The 17,463-nt window shown below is 50.0% G+C and overlaps 5 protein-coding genes across 5 annotated transcripts; 1 reads left to right on the top strand and 4 right to left on the bottom strand.

The window, feature by feature from the left end:
- Positions 1 to 121: 121 nt before the first annotated feature.
- Positions 122 to 562, bottom strand: LY79DRAFT_529212 (uncharacterized protein; the record flags this gene model as incomplete). The annotated part of the gene is made up of 1 exon (XM_060556094.1): positions 122 to 562. One exon carries the CDS (start codon positions 560 to 562, stop codon positions 122 to 124), a length of 441 nt encoding a protein of 146 aa, XP_060407419.1.
- Positions 563 to 1,566: 1,004 nt separating this feature from the next.
- LY79DRAFT_654099 (tetratricopeptide) lies at positions 1,567 to 4,920 on the bottom strand (the record flags this gene model as incomplete). The annotated part of the gene is made up of 7 exons (XM_060562632.1): positions 1,567 to 1,681; positions 2,129 to 2,264; positions 2,339 to 3,288; positions 3,354 to 3,893; positions 4,068 to 4,511; positions 4,625 to 4,820; positions 4,842 to 4,920. 7 exons carry the CDS (start codon positions 4,918 to 4,920, stop codon positions 1,567 to 1,569), a joined length of 2,460 nt encoding a protein of 819 aa, XP_060407418.1.
- A 268-nt stretch (positions 4,921 to 5,188) lies between these two features.
- On the bottom strand, positions 5,189 to 6,047 carry LY79DRAFT_572476 (uncharacterized protein). Its single transcript, XM_060559365.1, has one exon. It carries the CDS (start codon positions 5,910 to 5,912, stop codon positions 5,544 to 5,546), a length of 369 nt encoding a protein of 122 aa, XP_060407417.1. The 5' UTR covers positions 5,913 to 6,047; the 3' UTR covers positions 5,189 to 5,543.
- A 2,357-nt stretch (positions 6,048 to 8,404) lies between these two features.
- Positions 8,405 to 10,375, bottom strand: LY79DRAFT_584926 (NupC family nucleoside transporter; the record flags this gene model as incomplete). The annotated part of the gene is made up of 2 exons (XM_060560448.1): positions 8,405 to 8,689; positions 8,756 to 10,375. 2 exons carry the CDS (start codon positions 10,373 to 10,375, stop codon positions 8,405 to 8,407), a joined length of 1,905 nt encoding a protein of 634 aa, XP_060407416.1.
- A 5,898-nt stretch (positions 10,376 to 16,273) lies between these two features.
- LY79DRAFT_529223 (uncharacterized protein) lies at positions 16,274 to 17,386 on the top strand (the record flags this gene model as incomplete). The annotated part of the gene is made up of 2 exons (XM_060556095.1): positions 16,274 to 16,609; positions 17,072 to 17,386. The coding sequence occupies 2 exons, from the start codon at positions 16,274 to 16,276 to the stop codon at positions 17,384 to 17,386; spliced, it is 651 nt and encodes a 216-aa protein (XP_060407415.1).
- Between the last annotated feature and the right edge of the window lie 77 nt (positions 17,387 to 17,463).

The following is a 17,463-nucleotide window of genomic DNA, read 5'->3' as shown; positions in this document are numbered from 1 at the left end:
TGAGCTGCATCCGCATTTGAGATTTATAAATTGTGAAATTATACCTAGTATTTCTGAATCGTTATCATAACTCCTTTCGTAGGACTGATTAACCCTCCTTTCGAGGAATCCTTTTCTTCCTTTAAGGGAGATTCTGTGGGGCATAGCTCTGGTCGGGGCTGACAACTTGGCCATTAATGAGCTGCTTGTCGGTATAGGCGGGCCAGACAATCAGCTTCTGGTCAGTGACTGAGAATGTGGTGAAGCCAGCATCGTCACCGAATTGGCCGCTCCAGCCGGAGGTGACAGTGTAGGCTCCACACTTGGCGTTGGAGGGGGCGCGGCTGGCAGGAGAACCAGTGGTGGTGAACTTGCAAGCAGTTGGCCCCGTCATGTGAGTGTTGATGGTGAAGCTGTAGTCGCAAGCGGTATTCTTTGAATTGCATGTGCGGATGAAAGTCTCAATCGTCCACTCGGGGACACCGGAAGCCATCATAGATTTGACCTCCCGCTTGGCAACAGGAGAGCCAGAGACGGCGGTCGCGGCAGCCAGGACAGGTAGGAAAATGTTGGTGATTTGCATCTTGAAGTATGTGGTCAATAGTGACGAGAACTAACAACTTTGGTAATGTTGATAATAGTGTTTACGGAATCGTTTATAGAGTGTGAAGGTATGAAGGACTGGCATCCAGAACCCTTAAGGGGAATGTATGACTTAAGTAGTCATAGGACTATTGCTAAACATCACTTGACCACAGAGACTAATATTAGGTAGAAAAATATGACTGGGTGTCAGGAAGTCCATAGTCATCGAATTGTCAATGGGGTAACGTTACCATCGTATCGCGAGTTGCCTTGTCGATGATCCACGAACGTTCCCTTTGCCACTGCCCATCGCTCTGCACATCCCTCCCCTCGTTCCGGCGCCCCACCATGCCTACAATTACAACAGTTAATTGATGGAAGTCTACCTGGACATGAGATTAGGAGGTACGTATATACATTCATTGCCAAACTTATGGTATAGTTTCTCCGGTCCCTAGATTGCTTGCTGCTATTTCGCAATTGTTATGTCATTACACCTCTCGAGCAGCAGTTTTCCTCCCTTAACCTGAGAGCATATGACTCCTGACCCTCGGCTTGTCAGGTTTTATTTTTGTAGGCGAAATGCAAAGTACAGGAATGGATAGTCAGCGAGACGTTTGCAATAATCCTCCAATGATCTCTGTGCTATTTCTCGTATTTAAGGTCGCGTGCACTCTGTTTTCTGGGGCAGTGGACATGAACTATAAGCGCATGACGCAGCCCTAGGATTAATACGAGCGCTAAATGCCAGGACCAATTAATTATAGCAAGTCATAACCACACGTTTCAATCTGCTTGCGGGGAACCGACGCATCCAACATCTCATCGGCCCGCCGCCATGCCACTCTTGCTGATCTGATCTGCGTGAAGATAGATTGATCTTTACTAGTGCTTCCAGAAATGCCAAGTTTAGTTCGCCGTGTTGCCCGAGAGTTAGGCTAGTTGGTTGATGTCAGGCTCTTCGCCTGGTCGATCCTCCACAGTTTCCTTTGCCTGGGTCATTCAATGGGTCTTAGAGTAGGTGTGCAGATATCTGTGTAAGGTGTTGGGGCCAACCACGAACCACTCTAGGATGATCAGCAGGGAGCAGATTTTGCGATTAACCAGGGCATGCTCACTATAATGTTTGAATGTTCTGATTTTCGTTGTATACAGGTAATTTCTTGCGTTGCTTATGTGAACATGCCTGGAGACGAACATGGTATAAGGTAATACGACAAACACAATATTGTTCTGTTTAAGCTTACATACCAGGGCCATAATCTCAGCCGCCAATGAGCTCATGCCAGGCTTGTTGCTGCCCCACCATCTGCGTCATGTTTCGAGAGTCGCCCTGTCGCCCTTGGATACGAGTATAAGCGAGGGCCGCGATTCCAAACTGAAGCCGGACCGTCAGCCATGTATTGGATTTTCTTGGCAATGAAGTCATCCTCGAAACTGAACATTTTCTGACAGGTAGAAAGTACACAAATTTGTCCTAGATTCTACACGAGACCATAAGTATCGAAATTGATTCTGTTTGTCTCTAGCCAGAAACCATTTCAAACCGTTGAGAGCGGCGTACATCGGGCGTTCGCCTGATATGATGCCGAAAAATAAACAACATAATAACCTCATCCGGCAGCCAATCATTTCTGAGTCGCCCAATTCCCTAAAAATCCCAGGGATCGCGATACCGGCGTTACAGTCGCAGTAATAACCTCCCATGAATCGGTACGACCTATGCATGCGTCCTACGAATCCTTGTGCATCATTCCTTCGACAACCTCTTTACGCAGCCAACACGTAGCCATCCTTGTGTCTGTCACATACTTGAAAGCTGTGATAATATGCACGCTCTCTTCTCGCAAACGTTTGGCATAATCAGATTCATCCCCCTCTTCATCGTCTTGGAGGTGGTCTGGGAGATCAAGCTTTCTTGAGCCGACCATGGTCATGTTGGTGAACACAACATTGACATAAGGAGCTCTGGTGAACTTCTCAACGAAGTTAGGAAATGAAATGCCGCATTCTAGGACTTCAACCGGATATGCCAATGCGCTTAGAGGAGTGACGGTACCGAAGGGCAAGAGGCGGCGCCAGAGGCTGAACAATGTGGTTAACTCGGCTTTCCATGGACCCAAGCTGATTTTGCGGTGCGGGTAAGACGTTTTAAGGTCATTCGGATGAGGTACCAACTTCCGGGCAGAACGTGCAGTCGTCGTGATGCTGCCCTCGCAGATACTTGCAAGCACGTCTGCCAGCCAGTGCGCTGGATATCCAACCTCATGCAGACGGAGCACAATCCTTAAAAATGCAGTCGAATTTAGCGGAGGATGAACTGGGCTATCACTCCACAGAGGGCGACGATAAGGAACGCAGATCTTGAGCAAGTAAGAGTGCTGCCATTTTTCCAGAGCAGGTCGTGTCGTGAGACGGGACCTTTGCGTTTCCATGGCGCCAGATCGAGCCCGAATGAAGTGGTTTTCGGTCATGAACTGATTGCCGATCATCTTCGCAATGGGATTTAAGATGGCCTCGCCAGTTTCTTGCTCTTTCACCAGCCCGAAGTGATCGGCCACCTGCTTGGCGTCGTACACGAGTATATACTCTGTCAGAAACTGATCGTGTCTTTCGAGCATGGGTGGATTAAGCAGGTTATTGAATCTCAGATTTGACGGTCTATCCTCACGAAGAAGAGGGCCACCATACAGGAGGGCGGCCAAAGGTCCACCGACGTAGTCCCTAGATCCACAAAGTCTTTAGTTGGGACGCCTTAGTACTGCAGTACAGTCCTATAGTCAACTTACGGGATATTTCTCATGTGAATCCTGTTATATTGCCGCGGAAAATGAGTTGCATCGATAGCTCCAACCTTTAGGGGCTTCTGAGAGCAATACCCTAAGCCGTCGTACCGTATTCGCTCCAGTATATCGGCCATTTCTCCAGCGATTGCCTCGATTTGTACACGCCGCAGGAGTGTCATCGTCGCGGTAGCAAGAGTCTCGAAGAATCCTTCGAGACTTTCCAGCACGTGTCCATCCTCCGGTTCAAGCCTTGCAGGGTTGTAGACACTCTGCACGAGCTGTGCGGGGTCCAACTCAATCGATGAAATGGATTTCCTGGGAGGGACTCCGGTCTCGAGCTCATCATAGCGGCGGGTCTCATAGTCCATATCCAGAAGGGTACGATTCGTCTTCCAATGAGAGTCGATATAGCCTTCCAGGATATGCTTGGCACCTTGGGCACGGGATCGAAAAGCATCAAGCAAGGGTCGTAGTGCTGGCTCTCTTCGTCCGATAAAGATATCTCCTGAGGAGAGAACTCCGAGCCCACGGAATTCTTTGGTACTGTTTTTGACCGCTGTCTTGCCAAAAAGTGTTTTTCGATGCTGATCTATCCGCAAAAAGTTGTTTAGCGCAGCTGGCCGGACCTTTTTGGGAGCATAGTCGTCTGCAAGGGGCTGAATCTAGTGCTTTAGCTTCTTGATTATCTTATTTCGGGTGTCTTTGGGAATGAAGAACATCTCGAGGGCATCCCCGTCTCCCTCAAGCTCAGCAATCACCGACTCAATATGTTCCTCTAGCTTCTCTGCAACAAACGCAGGGACGGCTGCAGAGGAATAGATATAGCTCATGACGGTAAGTTCATCCTCGATGCGTGGCATTTTCGCGCACCGCATGAAAACGTATCGGATGGCCATGTCAAAGATGACAAGGGTTCTTGCTGATGCAGTAGCGTTGATGTCTAAGATGGTGAAATGGGCTTTGTTGGACAGCCTGTTTTCTCCTTGGCTCGGGCCACTGAGACCCAGGAAAACCATTGTGAGAAACAAATGCCGAGCATCACCGCTGCCACAAAGGAGGAAAGACACGTCCCCGCGAGGTCTCCCAGCATGCCACAATGGCTCATCCCATAGAGGGTATGCCGTATCGTGGCCCACAGCATAGTACTCGGGAGAGTCTTGTCTTGTCAGAAGTCAGCCGATGTCTCGAATATCAACGTTTGAGAAACTTACAGTTGACCCTTGTATCGAGACAGGCGGTCCAGAACCTATTGTAGTAGTTCGCCCTCGCTGGACATGCTTGAGATCTTATGCATATCCTTCAACGTCGCTCGCATCGCCTGTGCAGAGCTATCGTCGGGAAGGGAAGCCATCGACTTCTCAGCATCATCAAGGGAAAGGGAAAGCAGATGGCACTTAGCCATTCTTGTATAGAGTTTCTGTTTCTTCGGGTTAGAGTCAGGCTCCTCGGCAGACAAGGATAAAGCCTTTTCTATGTTGTCCAATGCAGTACTATAATCACCCTGCTTGATATTGCCCCACGACACCGCCTTCCAGATCGACCCCGCTCCAGAATACCCACATCGTTTCATGGGCCTAGAAACGAGGCAATATTTAGGAACGACCTTTAATACAACAGCATATAGAAATAACAAGCCACTAGTAACTCCATGAATTACCCCCTAAGGAGGCGTACTTCGTAATATAACAGGCAAAACGTAGATCTACGATTTCAGTGTGACACTTGTGTCTTATATAGTATCACGCCAGATTCCATACAATGGCTAATACTTCGATTCATCTGGGCTCTTGCATCTATAAGGCTGCAATCACAATTACAAAAGGGGAGATTAAAACCCTCGGGAGGACAATACGGCGACAGAATTTCCTAACTGCTTCTATAAACTCAAAACAAAGCTACATAACGATCACACTTGAGCCACGTTAACATGGTGTCACAACAAGAATAGTATAGTGCCAGTTATGAGATTGGGTAGAAGCGCTGTGGTGTCTGTAAATCGCTAACTTGCCATCGGCAGCCTCCTCCTCGCCTCTATGTATGCACACTTTGTCGCTAAACTAAAGAAGCACTCAAACCCAGTTACTGACGAGGCCAACTAGGAAAGACCATCGCTTTGTTCCATTCAGGAGTGCATGGTGTTCAACCGACACCCATGGGTCGCGAAGCGTGAAACAGAAAGCTTAGCGCCATTGGTTACAAGCCCAGGGCGCTGTTGAAGATCGTCGCAGCCGACGCATCCTTGACACCCGCCGCCTCGACCTTGGCCTTAGCATCCTGACATTTGGTTTTTGCGGCTTGGTTCGCATCACAAACGTTGGTGAGCTGATTGCAAATCGCATTCGTAATGATATTCGGGTTTAGTGCATCCTGCTGGCCCCCCTTGACAAGGGGATCGGTGGGCAGAAACGTGCCCTGAGTAGCCTTGCGCCCAGGACGGCCAAGTTGAAAGTCCATAGTCGGAGTGCATTTGCCAAAATCGGCGCCGTTGTTCTGTCGTTTGATAGAGGCAGCCGAGACACTCATGGCGCCAAGCAATGCCAAAAGAAGGGTCTTAGAATGCATCTTGTTAAAAAGAATGGGTAATAATGGACTCGAGTATGTCGGGACTGAAGGAAAGAATGGAATAAGATATTAAGAAGCCAAAAGCAAAAGTTCACAGAACTTGGGTGGGAATTGATATCGGCTAGCGATGTAATGAGAGACGATGGGATGCTTTGGATCATATTACATCCCAAGTCCACGACGACCTGGTCTCCTTTTGTATTTGCCGTCATAAAATACAAAAGAACTCAGGGCCACGTGGGGCAGTGATGATCTACACAATGATGTTACATACCGGCATGCCGGTCAGTGCAAGTTCAGACGAGCGCGTTTGAGGTTGGTCCTTGCAGATTCAGGAACTTCAGGCAAGAAACCACTATATGACAATATGATTGGATAAGATTGATGTGTCGCAGTATATTGCGGGACTTATCTGCAAGAGTCAGACAGCATGACATGAGATGAAGCACGGGACAGGAACCTGACGCGACGGGTCCCAAGAATTGGCGACTTCACAGGCAAAGTGGGGGACCGGAGACAACCAACTACTGCGTATTGGTATACGCAATCTTCGGATCTTTCTGAAGAGGGTAGAATTGCCTCAAAGTCACCAGGGTTTAAAAGGAGAAATGCATTGCTCCAAGCTCTTGTTCGATGCGCTACCGATACCGTTACTGCTACTTTCAACCAGAGGAGATTGCTTCGTTTCTCATGAAGGCGTTTCCGGACCACGCCAGTATCAAATTCAAATCAATGCCGAAGAGAAGGCTCAAGCGTTTCTCTTGTCGAGTGCATGCCGATGATTTCTTGACATCTACGCTATGTAGAGCCCCCACCCGCCTCCTGACACAGATAAGTGGGTTATGCCCTCGGTATTCTAGGCGTTTCGGATGAGCAATGTCCCGGCATTCGGCACTGTTGTCAATCTATATATATGGATTCCACCCTTCTTCCCTCTTCCCCTTCTTCGGGCAGTTGTAGATATCATCAATCAAGAGTTTGCTGTTTCATCCACCCGAGAGGGTACGATCTAGATCACCCCACCTGTAGTACCAACAGTCACTTTTTAGTAGTAGGACGCTCGCACAATTGCGTAGAGAGGGTCGAGTTTGGAAGCAGCTACAAAGGTCGGGCCATTTTGAAAGGCGAGCTGTTACTTTCGTTTTTCTGTGTCCATGGTAAAGAAACAAAGGCTATCATGTAGCAAGTTTAATAAGAATATACAATAATGCGGAACTGTGTTATGTGTAGGTATGCGGTGAAGTTGTGTTCAATCTCCACCGTCCATACTATTGATATTTCCAGACATCACTTTGTACATTGAAGTTGCGGACTTTACTGAGAAGTCTTAGCGGTACCAAATCAAAATTCGTCGTGGGATTCGTCTATGTGCGCATTGAAGCCCTCGCGATCTCATCGCTGAGCGGTATACTGAACATAATTAGAAGTTACATCTCAATCGGTATGCTCTAGGGTGATCGAGACATTCGACTACTTCTTTCAAAGATAACACCCATCATCATGCTGCCGATTTTGAAACCACTGTTGTTTGATTGCTATGAAATGACTTCCTCGCCGTTGTCCTTGGTCTGGCGCAGCGGTTTTCTTCCGTGTTTAGGATAATGTCGCAGGAATAGGTATGGCCAAGACAGGGCGGGGGGCGGGGGAGATGGACATAGCCCGTAGTGGTTAGGCAATAGACCCAGCGGAATGGCGTGTTGACATCGGCTTCACTGCTTGCATCACCGGATTCAGGTGCATTAGGACCAACTCCCAATGATTTGCAGTAGTTCAAGTCTTCCTAAGTCACTAACAATGTTTGTGCAACAGGTTTCGATCACCGAATTCCAAATGCCAAAGGCACTTACTTTATTGGACCAGCGCTTTTTTACCCTCCCCTACTCTAATAATTTCTTTGCGGGTCTTGGTCCCTGATTATGGGACTACAACCCTGAGGCCAACAAGTTTGTTCACCGTCGGTAGCTGAGAATGTGGCTGCGGCCGGCGCCAACTCCCGCAGGAGACCGGCGGACTTTTGGTTCTCTTGCTTATCAGATAGTTGTTCACTTGCCCATTCGTTTCAATATTAGGGCCATGCTCTACGCGACCGGGGCTCCCTAGGCGTAACTGGCGGGCAAACATGTCGGATTTAGACGGGGGTAGCCCGGGGCAATTTTTAGTTAAGATAAGAGTCTTACTCAAGTACCAAGGTGATCACGCAAAATGAATCTGTGACCACGTCGTGACTCTGTCGAACTCAGAAGACGGTTCCGATACCTCGCCATCCCGCCCCAGTAAGACGTTCGGAAATTGGTACCGCGATCGAGCTGCTTAGCTTACTTGCTGAAAGGATATTATTATCTACTACTACTAGGGACGTGTATTTTGCTCCTTCTTCGAGCGACCAGTATACGCTTGTCGAAATCGTACAGGGTCTTCTTTTTCTTTTCTAGTCATATTTTTTTCGTTCAACTCCACAGAAGAATCATTTCGTCTCATCACGCGTCTCTCGATCAAGCTCCAACGGCCAGGTTAGTCGCCTGAGAAGTAATAACAAGACCGGCAACGGCGGCTGAGGTCAAAGTCGACATGACACCAGAGATCAAAGCAGAGATAGCCATGGCACTGACATCACCTCCACGGCTCGGAGCTAGCTGACCCAGAATACCAATTTGGATACCCAGGGAGCCGATATTGCCAAATCCGCAGAGGGCATAGGTGGCAATGAGCTGAGAACGAGGAGAAAGATCAAGGTACTCAGGCGTCTTCATCGCAGAGAAGGCAACATATTCGTTCTGCTAAGATTCAGTATCTGAAAGGGAACAACAAGATATACATGCAGGCAAATTGAGGTTTGAACTTACAGCGATGACCTTCATGGCGATCAAACGGGCGACTTTGAGCAAGTCTCCATTACGGGGAACACCCAGAAGGAAGGCAATCGGGTAGAAGAGGTACCCAGTGATGAGGTTGAGAGTCAGGTCAGGGTCATTGATGTTTAGGTAACTTCCCCACCAGGTCAAGAGACCATCAACGAGACCGATAAAAGCCAGGATGCAAAGAATCGAGGCAACGATGGTTCCAGCGATCTTGATACCCAACCACGCACCATTGGCGAAAGCGTGCATAGCGTTCTTCGCCTCGTGCTCGTCATCGTCAGGGATGACAACCTTCCCAGCGGTCAAAGTTTCTTCCTTCTCGGGGTAGCGTAGCTTGGAGATGGCGATCGAGGCCGGAATCGACATGACGCACGACGATACCATTGCCTGAGCGTTGAGACCTAGGTTGATGTATGCAACGAGAGTGGATCCAGAAATGGTTGCGAAACCGCAGGTCATGATCTGGTGGATTTCGGCCTTCGTCATGTGGGGGACGAAGGGACGGACCAGCATGGCAGACTCGCCCTGGCCAATAAAGGGGGTAGCAGCGGCAACGACAGCCTCGGCACCAGACACCTCGAGCGCCCAGAACACAAAGGTCGCGAGCTTCCCAATGAACCACTGGAGGAAGCCAATGTAGTACAGGACTTGGACAATCGCCACGAAGAAGATGATGGGGGGAATCACTCCGCTAATGAACCAGTGAAGGTCAATCACGCTCTCGGCAGTCAGAAAAGCGGTTCCCTGGTTGGCGAAACCGAGCAAGTCGCCCGCACGATCCGCAATGAACTTGAAGATGTCGTAACCAACACCAGTACGGAGGACGAATAGTGCGATGATGTACTGTGACAACATGCCACCGATAACAGGACGCCAGTTGACACGCTTGCGGTTGTTGGATGTCGCCCAGAACGCAAACAGGATGACGATGAGACCAAAGATGGAAACCGCACGGTTCTCGCGAGTGTTATCGGCCGATTCTTCCGAGACGAATGAGCCGACGAGAATTACGGCAAGCGTCAATGCAGCACCAGCAAAGGTACGGAACTTGGCGGGGATTAAGTTATATATGAGCACGGCGCTGTGCTGCCATGCAAACTTGATCGGCCGGGAGACGTAGGAGCTCGGAACGTAAAAGAAGAGGATGCGAAGAGAGATGCCGAGCCAGACGAGGAACGGAACGACCCAGTTCTTGTCGTTGCGGTGCAGGACGAGCGAAGCAATCCACCAGCCGGTGAAAAGGCAGAAGAGGAATGCGTGGGCAGCCCACTTGTGACGGCGGTAGAGAGTTCCAATCTTGGAGGGCTTCTTCTCCCCGTCCTCGTTGGAAACAACGCCAGTCTTTTCACCATCGTAATCGGGGGGGCCACTGAGCTTGTCGCCCTTCTCGATGTCATGGAGATGGCTCTGGTGCGGGACTGTAGAGTCACCGGTTCGTGCGTAAGTAACGTTGTCGTCGTGACCCTTGGCATCTACGCGGTCGCTATGGTGCAGATGTTGGTGATGGTGTTGGTTGTTGATCTCCAGCGCCGGGTCCGAGTTGCGGCGGGGTGGCGTGCTGCCGCTGGTGTTGGTCTGGCCAACCTCGGTCACTTGAGAAGCCATGACTGACGAGACTTTGGGGGCGCGCCAACGGACGAAGAGGAAGCTTCTTGAAAGAATGGAATGAATTCTTCGAGAATCTACCAATAGTACCGTGGGTTGCACACTTGAACGTGCCCTGTGGTTGCGGAAAAAGGGTCGACAGTGAGGAACTCGAGGAGAGGGGAGCTGCGCGACACAGACGAGAACCACGAGACTAGACCCTTGTCAATTACGCGTCCAAGGGGAGGAGGGCCTTTTTAACAACTTCAGTGCGACATTCCAGGACACCGAAAGTAGTGCCGAGGCTACGTTCGACACGTTATCTGCACCGCAAACCAATGCGTACGACCTGTCGGGCTTATCAGCACTCAGCCGGGGGGGGGGGGCATGGGGGGATGGAGTTCGCCATCCTTTTGGTGCGGAGGAGCCCTTCACGCGGTTAAGTGCCCATCTTGGCGGATTGGCCCAGATTCTGAACGGCAACGCAGCCAACAGGGACGCGGTTTGACTAGGGAGGCAGGGTTCACAGGGCGTGGAATTGTCAGGAAGTGGCTAGACCAGGGTTGGAAGGCCGGGGGAGTGTGGGAATCTGGGCACTGGGGAACTGGAGATAACGAGATCTTCCGGGAACGAACAAGCAGCAAGTTTTTCGGTCCTTTTCTCTCTTCGTGGCTGCGCAACCTTGAGTGATGAACTTGCGTCCACTCAGCCTCCAAAATTACTCTATCCTTTATCGTGCAGCAGCTCTCTTCGGCCTTGTAGAATGTGTGCCTACTCTGGATGGAAGAAGCATGAGGAGTGTGAAGAAAGTACTCTGTACAGATAGTGCTTTTCTGGTCGCGTGTCGCATGCCCCACTGACACGCATTCAAGGGAGTTAGAGTACCGATGGGTTACCCAGAGAGTATCCGTAAAGTGTACACTAATTCTGGGATCCCTTCAATCGTTTCTCGGCGTATTGCGATAAGGAGTGGGCTTTTTATCTCCTCCCTTCACGATTGCAATATCTGTATTACTTTTTCTTTCGCTATCAACAAGGATTACCTGGTGCGGCCAACAGCACGGGCTCTCACGCAGGCCCGGACCAAAACCTCTAGCTTTCGATATCGGTGGCAAAGCTAACGGCGCGCTTCCGCTTCTGGAAGGTTGATGGAACGATGTGGACTTGCAGTGGAGTCGACCGAAATTGGAGAAACGAGACTGGACGCGGAAGAGCCAGTCTAGCAAAAGTGCAGGGTTCCACTGCCATAGTGAACCTCCACACTAGTAGGCTGGCGAGGGTGCACTACATAGTAAACATACGGGTGCCGGCATCGCGGAACAGCTGTCATTGGTTGCCCGCCGAAACCCCAGTCGACGAATAGCCATGGGCTCAAGGTTCAAGGACGAGTTGCCGTCGGCTGAGTGCGCACGAATCATGGCTCATTGCTAGGATCGTTGTCAAGGTGCCCGTTCCTCAAGCGAAGACCAACGGAGACCGCTGATAGGTTCAAGACCGGGCTTCAGTCTTATGTGATGAACTGGTATGGCAGATCTTTCCGCTCTGCTGGGCGTAATTGTGGCCAAGGGGCCGAGACACCAAGGCCCTAAAAAACGCACGTAGTGACCGCCGACCCGTCAGGGAGACAAGAAAATATACGGAAGATCGAAGCTGATTGGAAATGGCTGCATCAGCCACCACAGCGCTACCAGCGCCATGGATCAAACGGGCATCGGGAAAGCCGGGAGCCAGAGACAACGCGCCGGGGTCCCCATAGCCTTAGGACATTCCTGTAGACCGATTCTTGCTCAGTACTACCGTATCTATGTAAGCCCAGTGATGGAGGGTGGTGAGATCAATGATAAAGGGGGACTAAGGTACGTATCCAAGGCCGTCTCTCTTGATAGCATACTCGCAGTAACTACCGGTAGGTCCGTGCCTTGTAACCAAGAGCCACAGTTCGCATTGCGCGCACAGTAATGAGACTGGATGAACCCTCGAAGTTGTCAGCTTGGCCTGTCATCTGAATCGTAGTGTTTCGCAAGCGACTCCAATGAAGGGATGGTCTGGCCAGGCAAATGATCCGGCCGCCGCATGCGCCAATGATAAATGTCGGACAGACCCCACAGTGAAGAATTGTCCCCTCGAATTACCATGGTATTTCCCAGTACACCAGAGAGGGGCCGAGAAGCCAAAACATGGCAAGCCAAGCTCTAGAGTTCCCGAGAAAACGAGCATCAGCTTGCCACGCGGTGCACGTACACGGCACAAGCATAGGTTATTTTGGCGGCAGCTTTCCAGTCTCCATGTGCGAGGCATGGCATAGGACAGCAGCATGTGCCCCACGCAGCCGGGGAAGATGAGCAGGGTTGCTCAGCCTGTCAGGATGCGGGAAGCACCCGTCGTATCTTTGCACCCGATACAGCCAATGACCGCGTGCGTCGTTTTAAGAGTAGCCTACCAACGACAAAAGTGCCATGCCTTTTGGGTTTTCAGCTTCGGTCGGCTCCGCTGTACCCATTTGGCCAGTTGGACCGCTTTTCATTCTTGGGCAGAATTTGTGGTGTCACCACAGATTTCCAACGATAAGCTTCCAGGTAAGCTCCGACAGCGTTCATCCGTACGAAATTACAATTGTTGCATTCCTGCCTGCCTCCTTGGCTGTCCTCCGCTCACTTATCGGCACGTATTCAACACGCAGGTATTAAAGGATTTGAGTTGCCTAATCAGGAGAGCTGCTGTTATCAGCATCAACGCAACGTTTATGGAGGATATTTACGAGCAGTCGGCGTTCCCCACCCCGTCGCACGGTGAGGACGACAAGCATTGATGCTCTCTCCCTCTCACCCGTTAGTCCCAGGTTTACGTGACGCTAACCCGTGTGGATTTCTCCGCCCCCAGATCCATCACCGCGGATCGCCGCGTAAGAACGACGTTTGTTTAGATCAACTTCCCGACTCCGCTCTCAGGCGTTCGGTTTGATAAACCTGCTGCCCTCCGACACATACACTAGTCACTAGATGCTTGGCGTTGCTTGCAAGGATTACACTCTCTTACTTATTATCCCGAAATTCACCGTCACAGCCTTCTCTGCATCCCCATTGTCGTGTCGCATCGAGTGTCATTTTTACCGTCCAATGCTCTCGAAATCCTTTTTATCGTGAATGCATATTATGGCAACAATGGTTGGGTGATTTCCTTGCATCTCCATACTGGCGGCTTGCCACTAAATCATGTTATTCTCACTTCATATGAGACCTGGTGTCGATATTCGTCTAAGTGTCTGCCAAGCACGACTACTCTCCTCCATTGTTCCCGTTACCCCATCGCGATAGAAAACTCGTCACAGCTGTTATTCAAAGGCTGGCTGGCTCATCAATGGGGGTTGAGACTAGTAGGTACTACAAATTCAACTAGCATGCTGACTGTCACCCTGAGCCGCCTTTTCTCTCTTTTCTTGCACTTCAGTAACATAGGCTGCGGTATTTAGCACTGTGATCTGCTTAAGGAATAGCTTATCTGGTTATCCGTATAATGTTTAGGCTACTTCAGGCTAATATAGCTGGAGATACACTGTAGATAATTCCAAAAAGTCACTAAAAATAAATGCTATCTTAGCCCCCAAGGTCTGCCTAAATAGGTTAAGAAAGGAAGGAGATAGCAAAAGATTCTGTTATCTAGACAAATCTTTATTTAACACATATACTTTAAATACAATATTAGGTCTTTGCACAAATAGTGAATTACAAAAAGACTATGCTAAAGAGCATAAGATATAGCCACAGTCCTAGCATGGAGACGCAAAGATACGATTCTGCTTTAGTAACATGGAGTAAGCTACAGGGCTAGAATCGACATTGTAGATAAAGCAATATACCAAGTTTAAAGAAACAGTTCAATGTCACCAGTCAAACTCACCCTTCTGGAGGCTTTGCAATTCCATGACCCCCTTCTCTAGAGAATTCATAAAGTCATCATATTGACGTTGCGAGACTGCATGCAGACTGTTTTCAAAGATGATCTACAGAGAGATTAACGCCCTTGGAGTACTCCGTAGTAACATGCAACTTTAAGCTCTTAAGACTTATAGCACTCTCTTAAGACTTTAAACCATATTACAAAAATGTGTATATTCTAGTTTGCTACTGTAATAGGCTAGGATAACTCTGTAATGGCCTGCATCTTCAGCCAACTCCAGCTTACACTGTTAACAGACGACATTGTAGACGATAATGCTGGCTTTTTTACCTATAGCTATGCAGCAGCGGCGTCTGGAGACACAGCTGCGGGTCGCAACCTTTGGCTGGTAATGCTTGACTGCGTCGAGCTTCATCCCGGACGATGTACATTTTGGAATTTGCAACAAATTGATACGAACAAAACAATCGAAGCAGATTGTTTTGGTCATTTGCACGGCAAAGTATGTCTTTTGAATCATATTGTGTCAGTTGATTGCAGCTCCTCCAGTACTCATTAGATACCTGTTTTCCTTCTATGTATGCCCATTCTCGGACGATCGATCGGTATGCACCACAACCTAATATCATCTCTTTATCTAACTGGGAACTCCTTTCTAGTTTATCAAACTAACCTGAGAGAGTCCCAGGTGTATTGGCTCAACGATCGCGTCCAAGTACTACCCAACGGTAACAATATCAGCCGCTATCGGGACTTGACACGCTAGTCACGACACTAAAAGTTCAAAAACGCTGCCATCATTTCAGGGTCGTCCCTCTCCCTGGACGTAGAGGCAATCGACAAAGCTGAATCAGCAGAGTACCGGAGGTGTTGGAATAATACTCGTAGACCCACGGTAACGATAGAGCGCCGTCCAAGTGTCAAATTTAGTCCGAGAAGGATAACATAAACCTAGTCTTAGCATTGCCCTGCGGGTACTGATACGGTGAAGTGTTACTGTTCAGCTTCTCCCTGTCTACATGCCTGTCGAATGGGTTTCCACCACGCGTCTTGCTCCATTTTCCAATTCGTCCACTTACATCTTGACATGCATGACCCCCTAGAATCCTGCAGGCCAAGGATAAGCTTACCACCGCGCTACATGCTCACTACACAATACCGCAAAATATGGTCGTCAGCAAGGCCACAAAATGACCAATAACGCAGCAAGAGATGAAAGAACCTGGCCCGTCAGCATCTGACAGCTCGGCTGCGCCGCCTCTACTTCCCCCCCAAAGTAGTCTAGTCACCAGCTTGCCGTCCAGCCAGCCCCAAGCTGCTTGGCGAAAGAATTGCAGCTCAGCCCTGCGACGCAAGCTTGTTGCGCTCGGTTCTATGGGGCTGGGTGTCTACTGCCACCTGGAGCAGCTTGGATGACGCCCAGCTTCCTATTTGCTCGGGAGGATCCGAATGTAGAGAGAGGAAGGATGGGATTAGCGACACATGACATGGCTAACAGTCTACTTTGTAGGCTCCTCTGTAGTGTGGCTACTAGCTGCGCCTACTCCAGAATGGGCGATGCGGTTGCGCAGCAAACTCCTGTATGCTCGTCGACTTACACTAATTTATCAGGCTTGGGATGAGCAACATCACGGCCACCACAACAACACAATGTGCTGATTAGTTGCAGCCTGCAGCAGAATCCCTCCGAAGAAACGTAGCAGGCTGAAAAATAAGGCGGCATTGAGAATGGTCCCCAGGTCCGCGAATGCTCAATTTTGTTGCAGCTGTTTAACATCTATAAATCGGCCTTCATCTCCATCCCGAATTGCGTTTCTCTTCTCATCATCATCAAACACTCATCCAATTCTTCCACACGTCAAGCAATTTCCTTTTTATTCCCTTTTGTCATCTTCTTATCTCCTTTGTTGGTTCTCTTTCCTTGGGACAATCATTCAACTCATACATCTATCTTCACTTCAACTCATCCATACCAATTGTCTTCTGCTTGATTCATTCTCCATCTTACCTACAGAAGCCACAATGCATTTCTCTACTATTTTCACCCTCATTGCTGCCACCGCCAGTCTCACCGCGGCGGCTCCCTCTCACGACGCGAAGCGCGACGATACAGTCTGCGCTCCTGGTACTGGCTTCTTCCAGTCCTGTGCCAATGGCTTCCGTGGTTGCTGCAAATCCGACGCCTGCACCATTGGCTACTGCCCCTCTACCTCGGAGAAGCGCCAAGATCCCACAGTCTGCACCCCTGGCACCGGATTCTTTCAGTCTTGCTCTAATGGCTTCCGCGGTTGTTGCAAATCTGACGCCTGCACCATCGGCTACTGTCCAGATGTCAAGGTCTTCGAGACCGTGAGCGAGGTCGCCCCCGAGACCACCTCAACTCCCGTCTCTGAGGTCAAGTCCGACAACAGCAATGTTGACCCCACGGTCTGCGCCCCTGGCACCGGCTTCTACCAGTCTTGCTCTAACGGCTTCCGTGGCTGCTGCAAATCTGATGCTTGCAGCATTGGATACTGTCCCTCCACTTCGGAGAAGCGTCAAGACCCTACGGTCTGCGCTCCTGGTACTGGATTCTTCCAGTCTTGCGCCAATGGCTTCCGCGGCTGCTGCAAGTCTGATGCTTGCACCATTGGATACTGTCCTAGTTCTGGAGCTGAGACCGTTAAGCGCCAGGATCCTACTGTTTGCGCCCCCGGAACTGGCTTCTTCCAATCCTGCTCTAATGGTTTCCGTGGCTGCTGCAAGTCCGATGCCTGCACTATTGGGTACTGCCCCGACGCCGCCGCCGCCGCCGCCGCCGCCGCCACCGTCGTCGAGAAGCGCACCGCCGACCCGACTGTCTGCGCTCCCGGAACCGGTTTCTTCCAGTCCTGTTCCAACGGCTTCCGCGGCTGCTGCAAGTCTGACGCCTGCACCATCGGCTACTGCCCAGACGTCAAGGCATTCGAGACTGTGATCAAGGCCGCCCCCACACCCGCCCCCACACCCGAGGTCAAGCCTAACATCAACAACAATGGCAATGCCGACCCTACCGTTTGCGCTCCCGGCGCTGGCTTTTTTCAATCTTGCTCCAACGGTTTCCGTGGTTGCTGCAAGTATGATGCCTGCACCATTAGCTACTGCCCTTCCAATTAGATCTAGGCTTGAGGCTAGCGATAACTAGATATATGGCTTGGGAGGAGTTTTCGATGGTTTTGGCATAATGAAAGGTG

The sequence above is a fragment of the Colletotrichum navitas genome (assembly GCF_030913465.1).
Source record: "Colletotrichum navitas strain CBS 125086 chromosome Unknown LY79scaffold_153, whole genome shotgun sequence".
Lineage (NCBI taxonomy): Eukaryota > Fungi > Ascomycota > Sordariomycetes > Glomerellales > Glomerellaceae > Colletotrichum > Colletotrichum navitas.
Note: the sequence above shows the minus strand (reverse complement) of the source record. Positions and strands in the feature narration are given on the sequence as shown.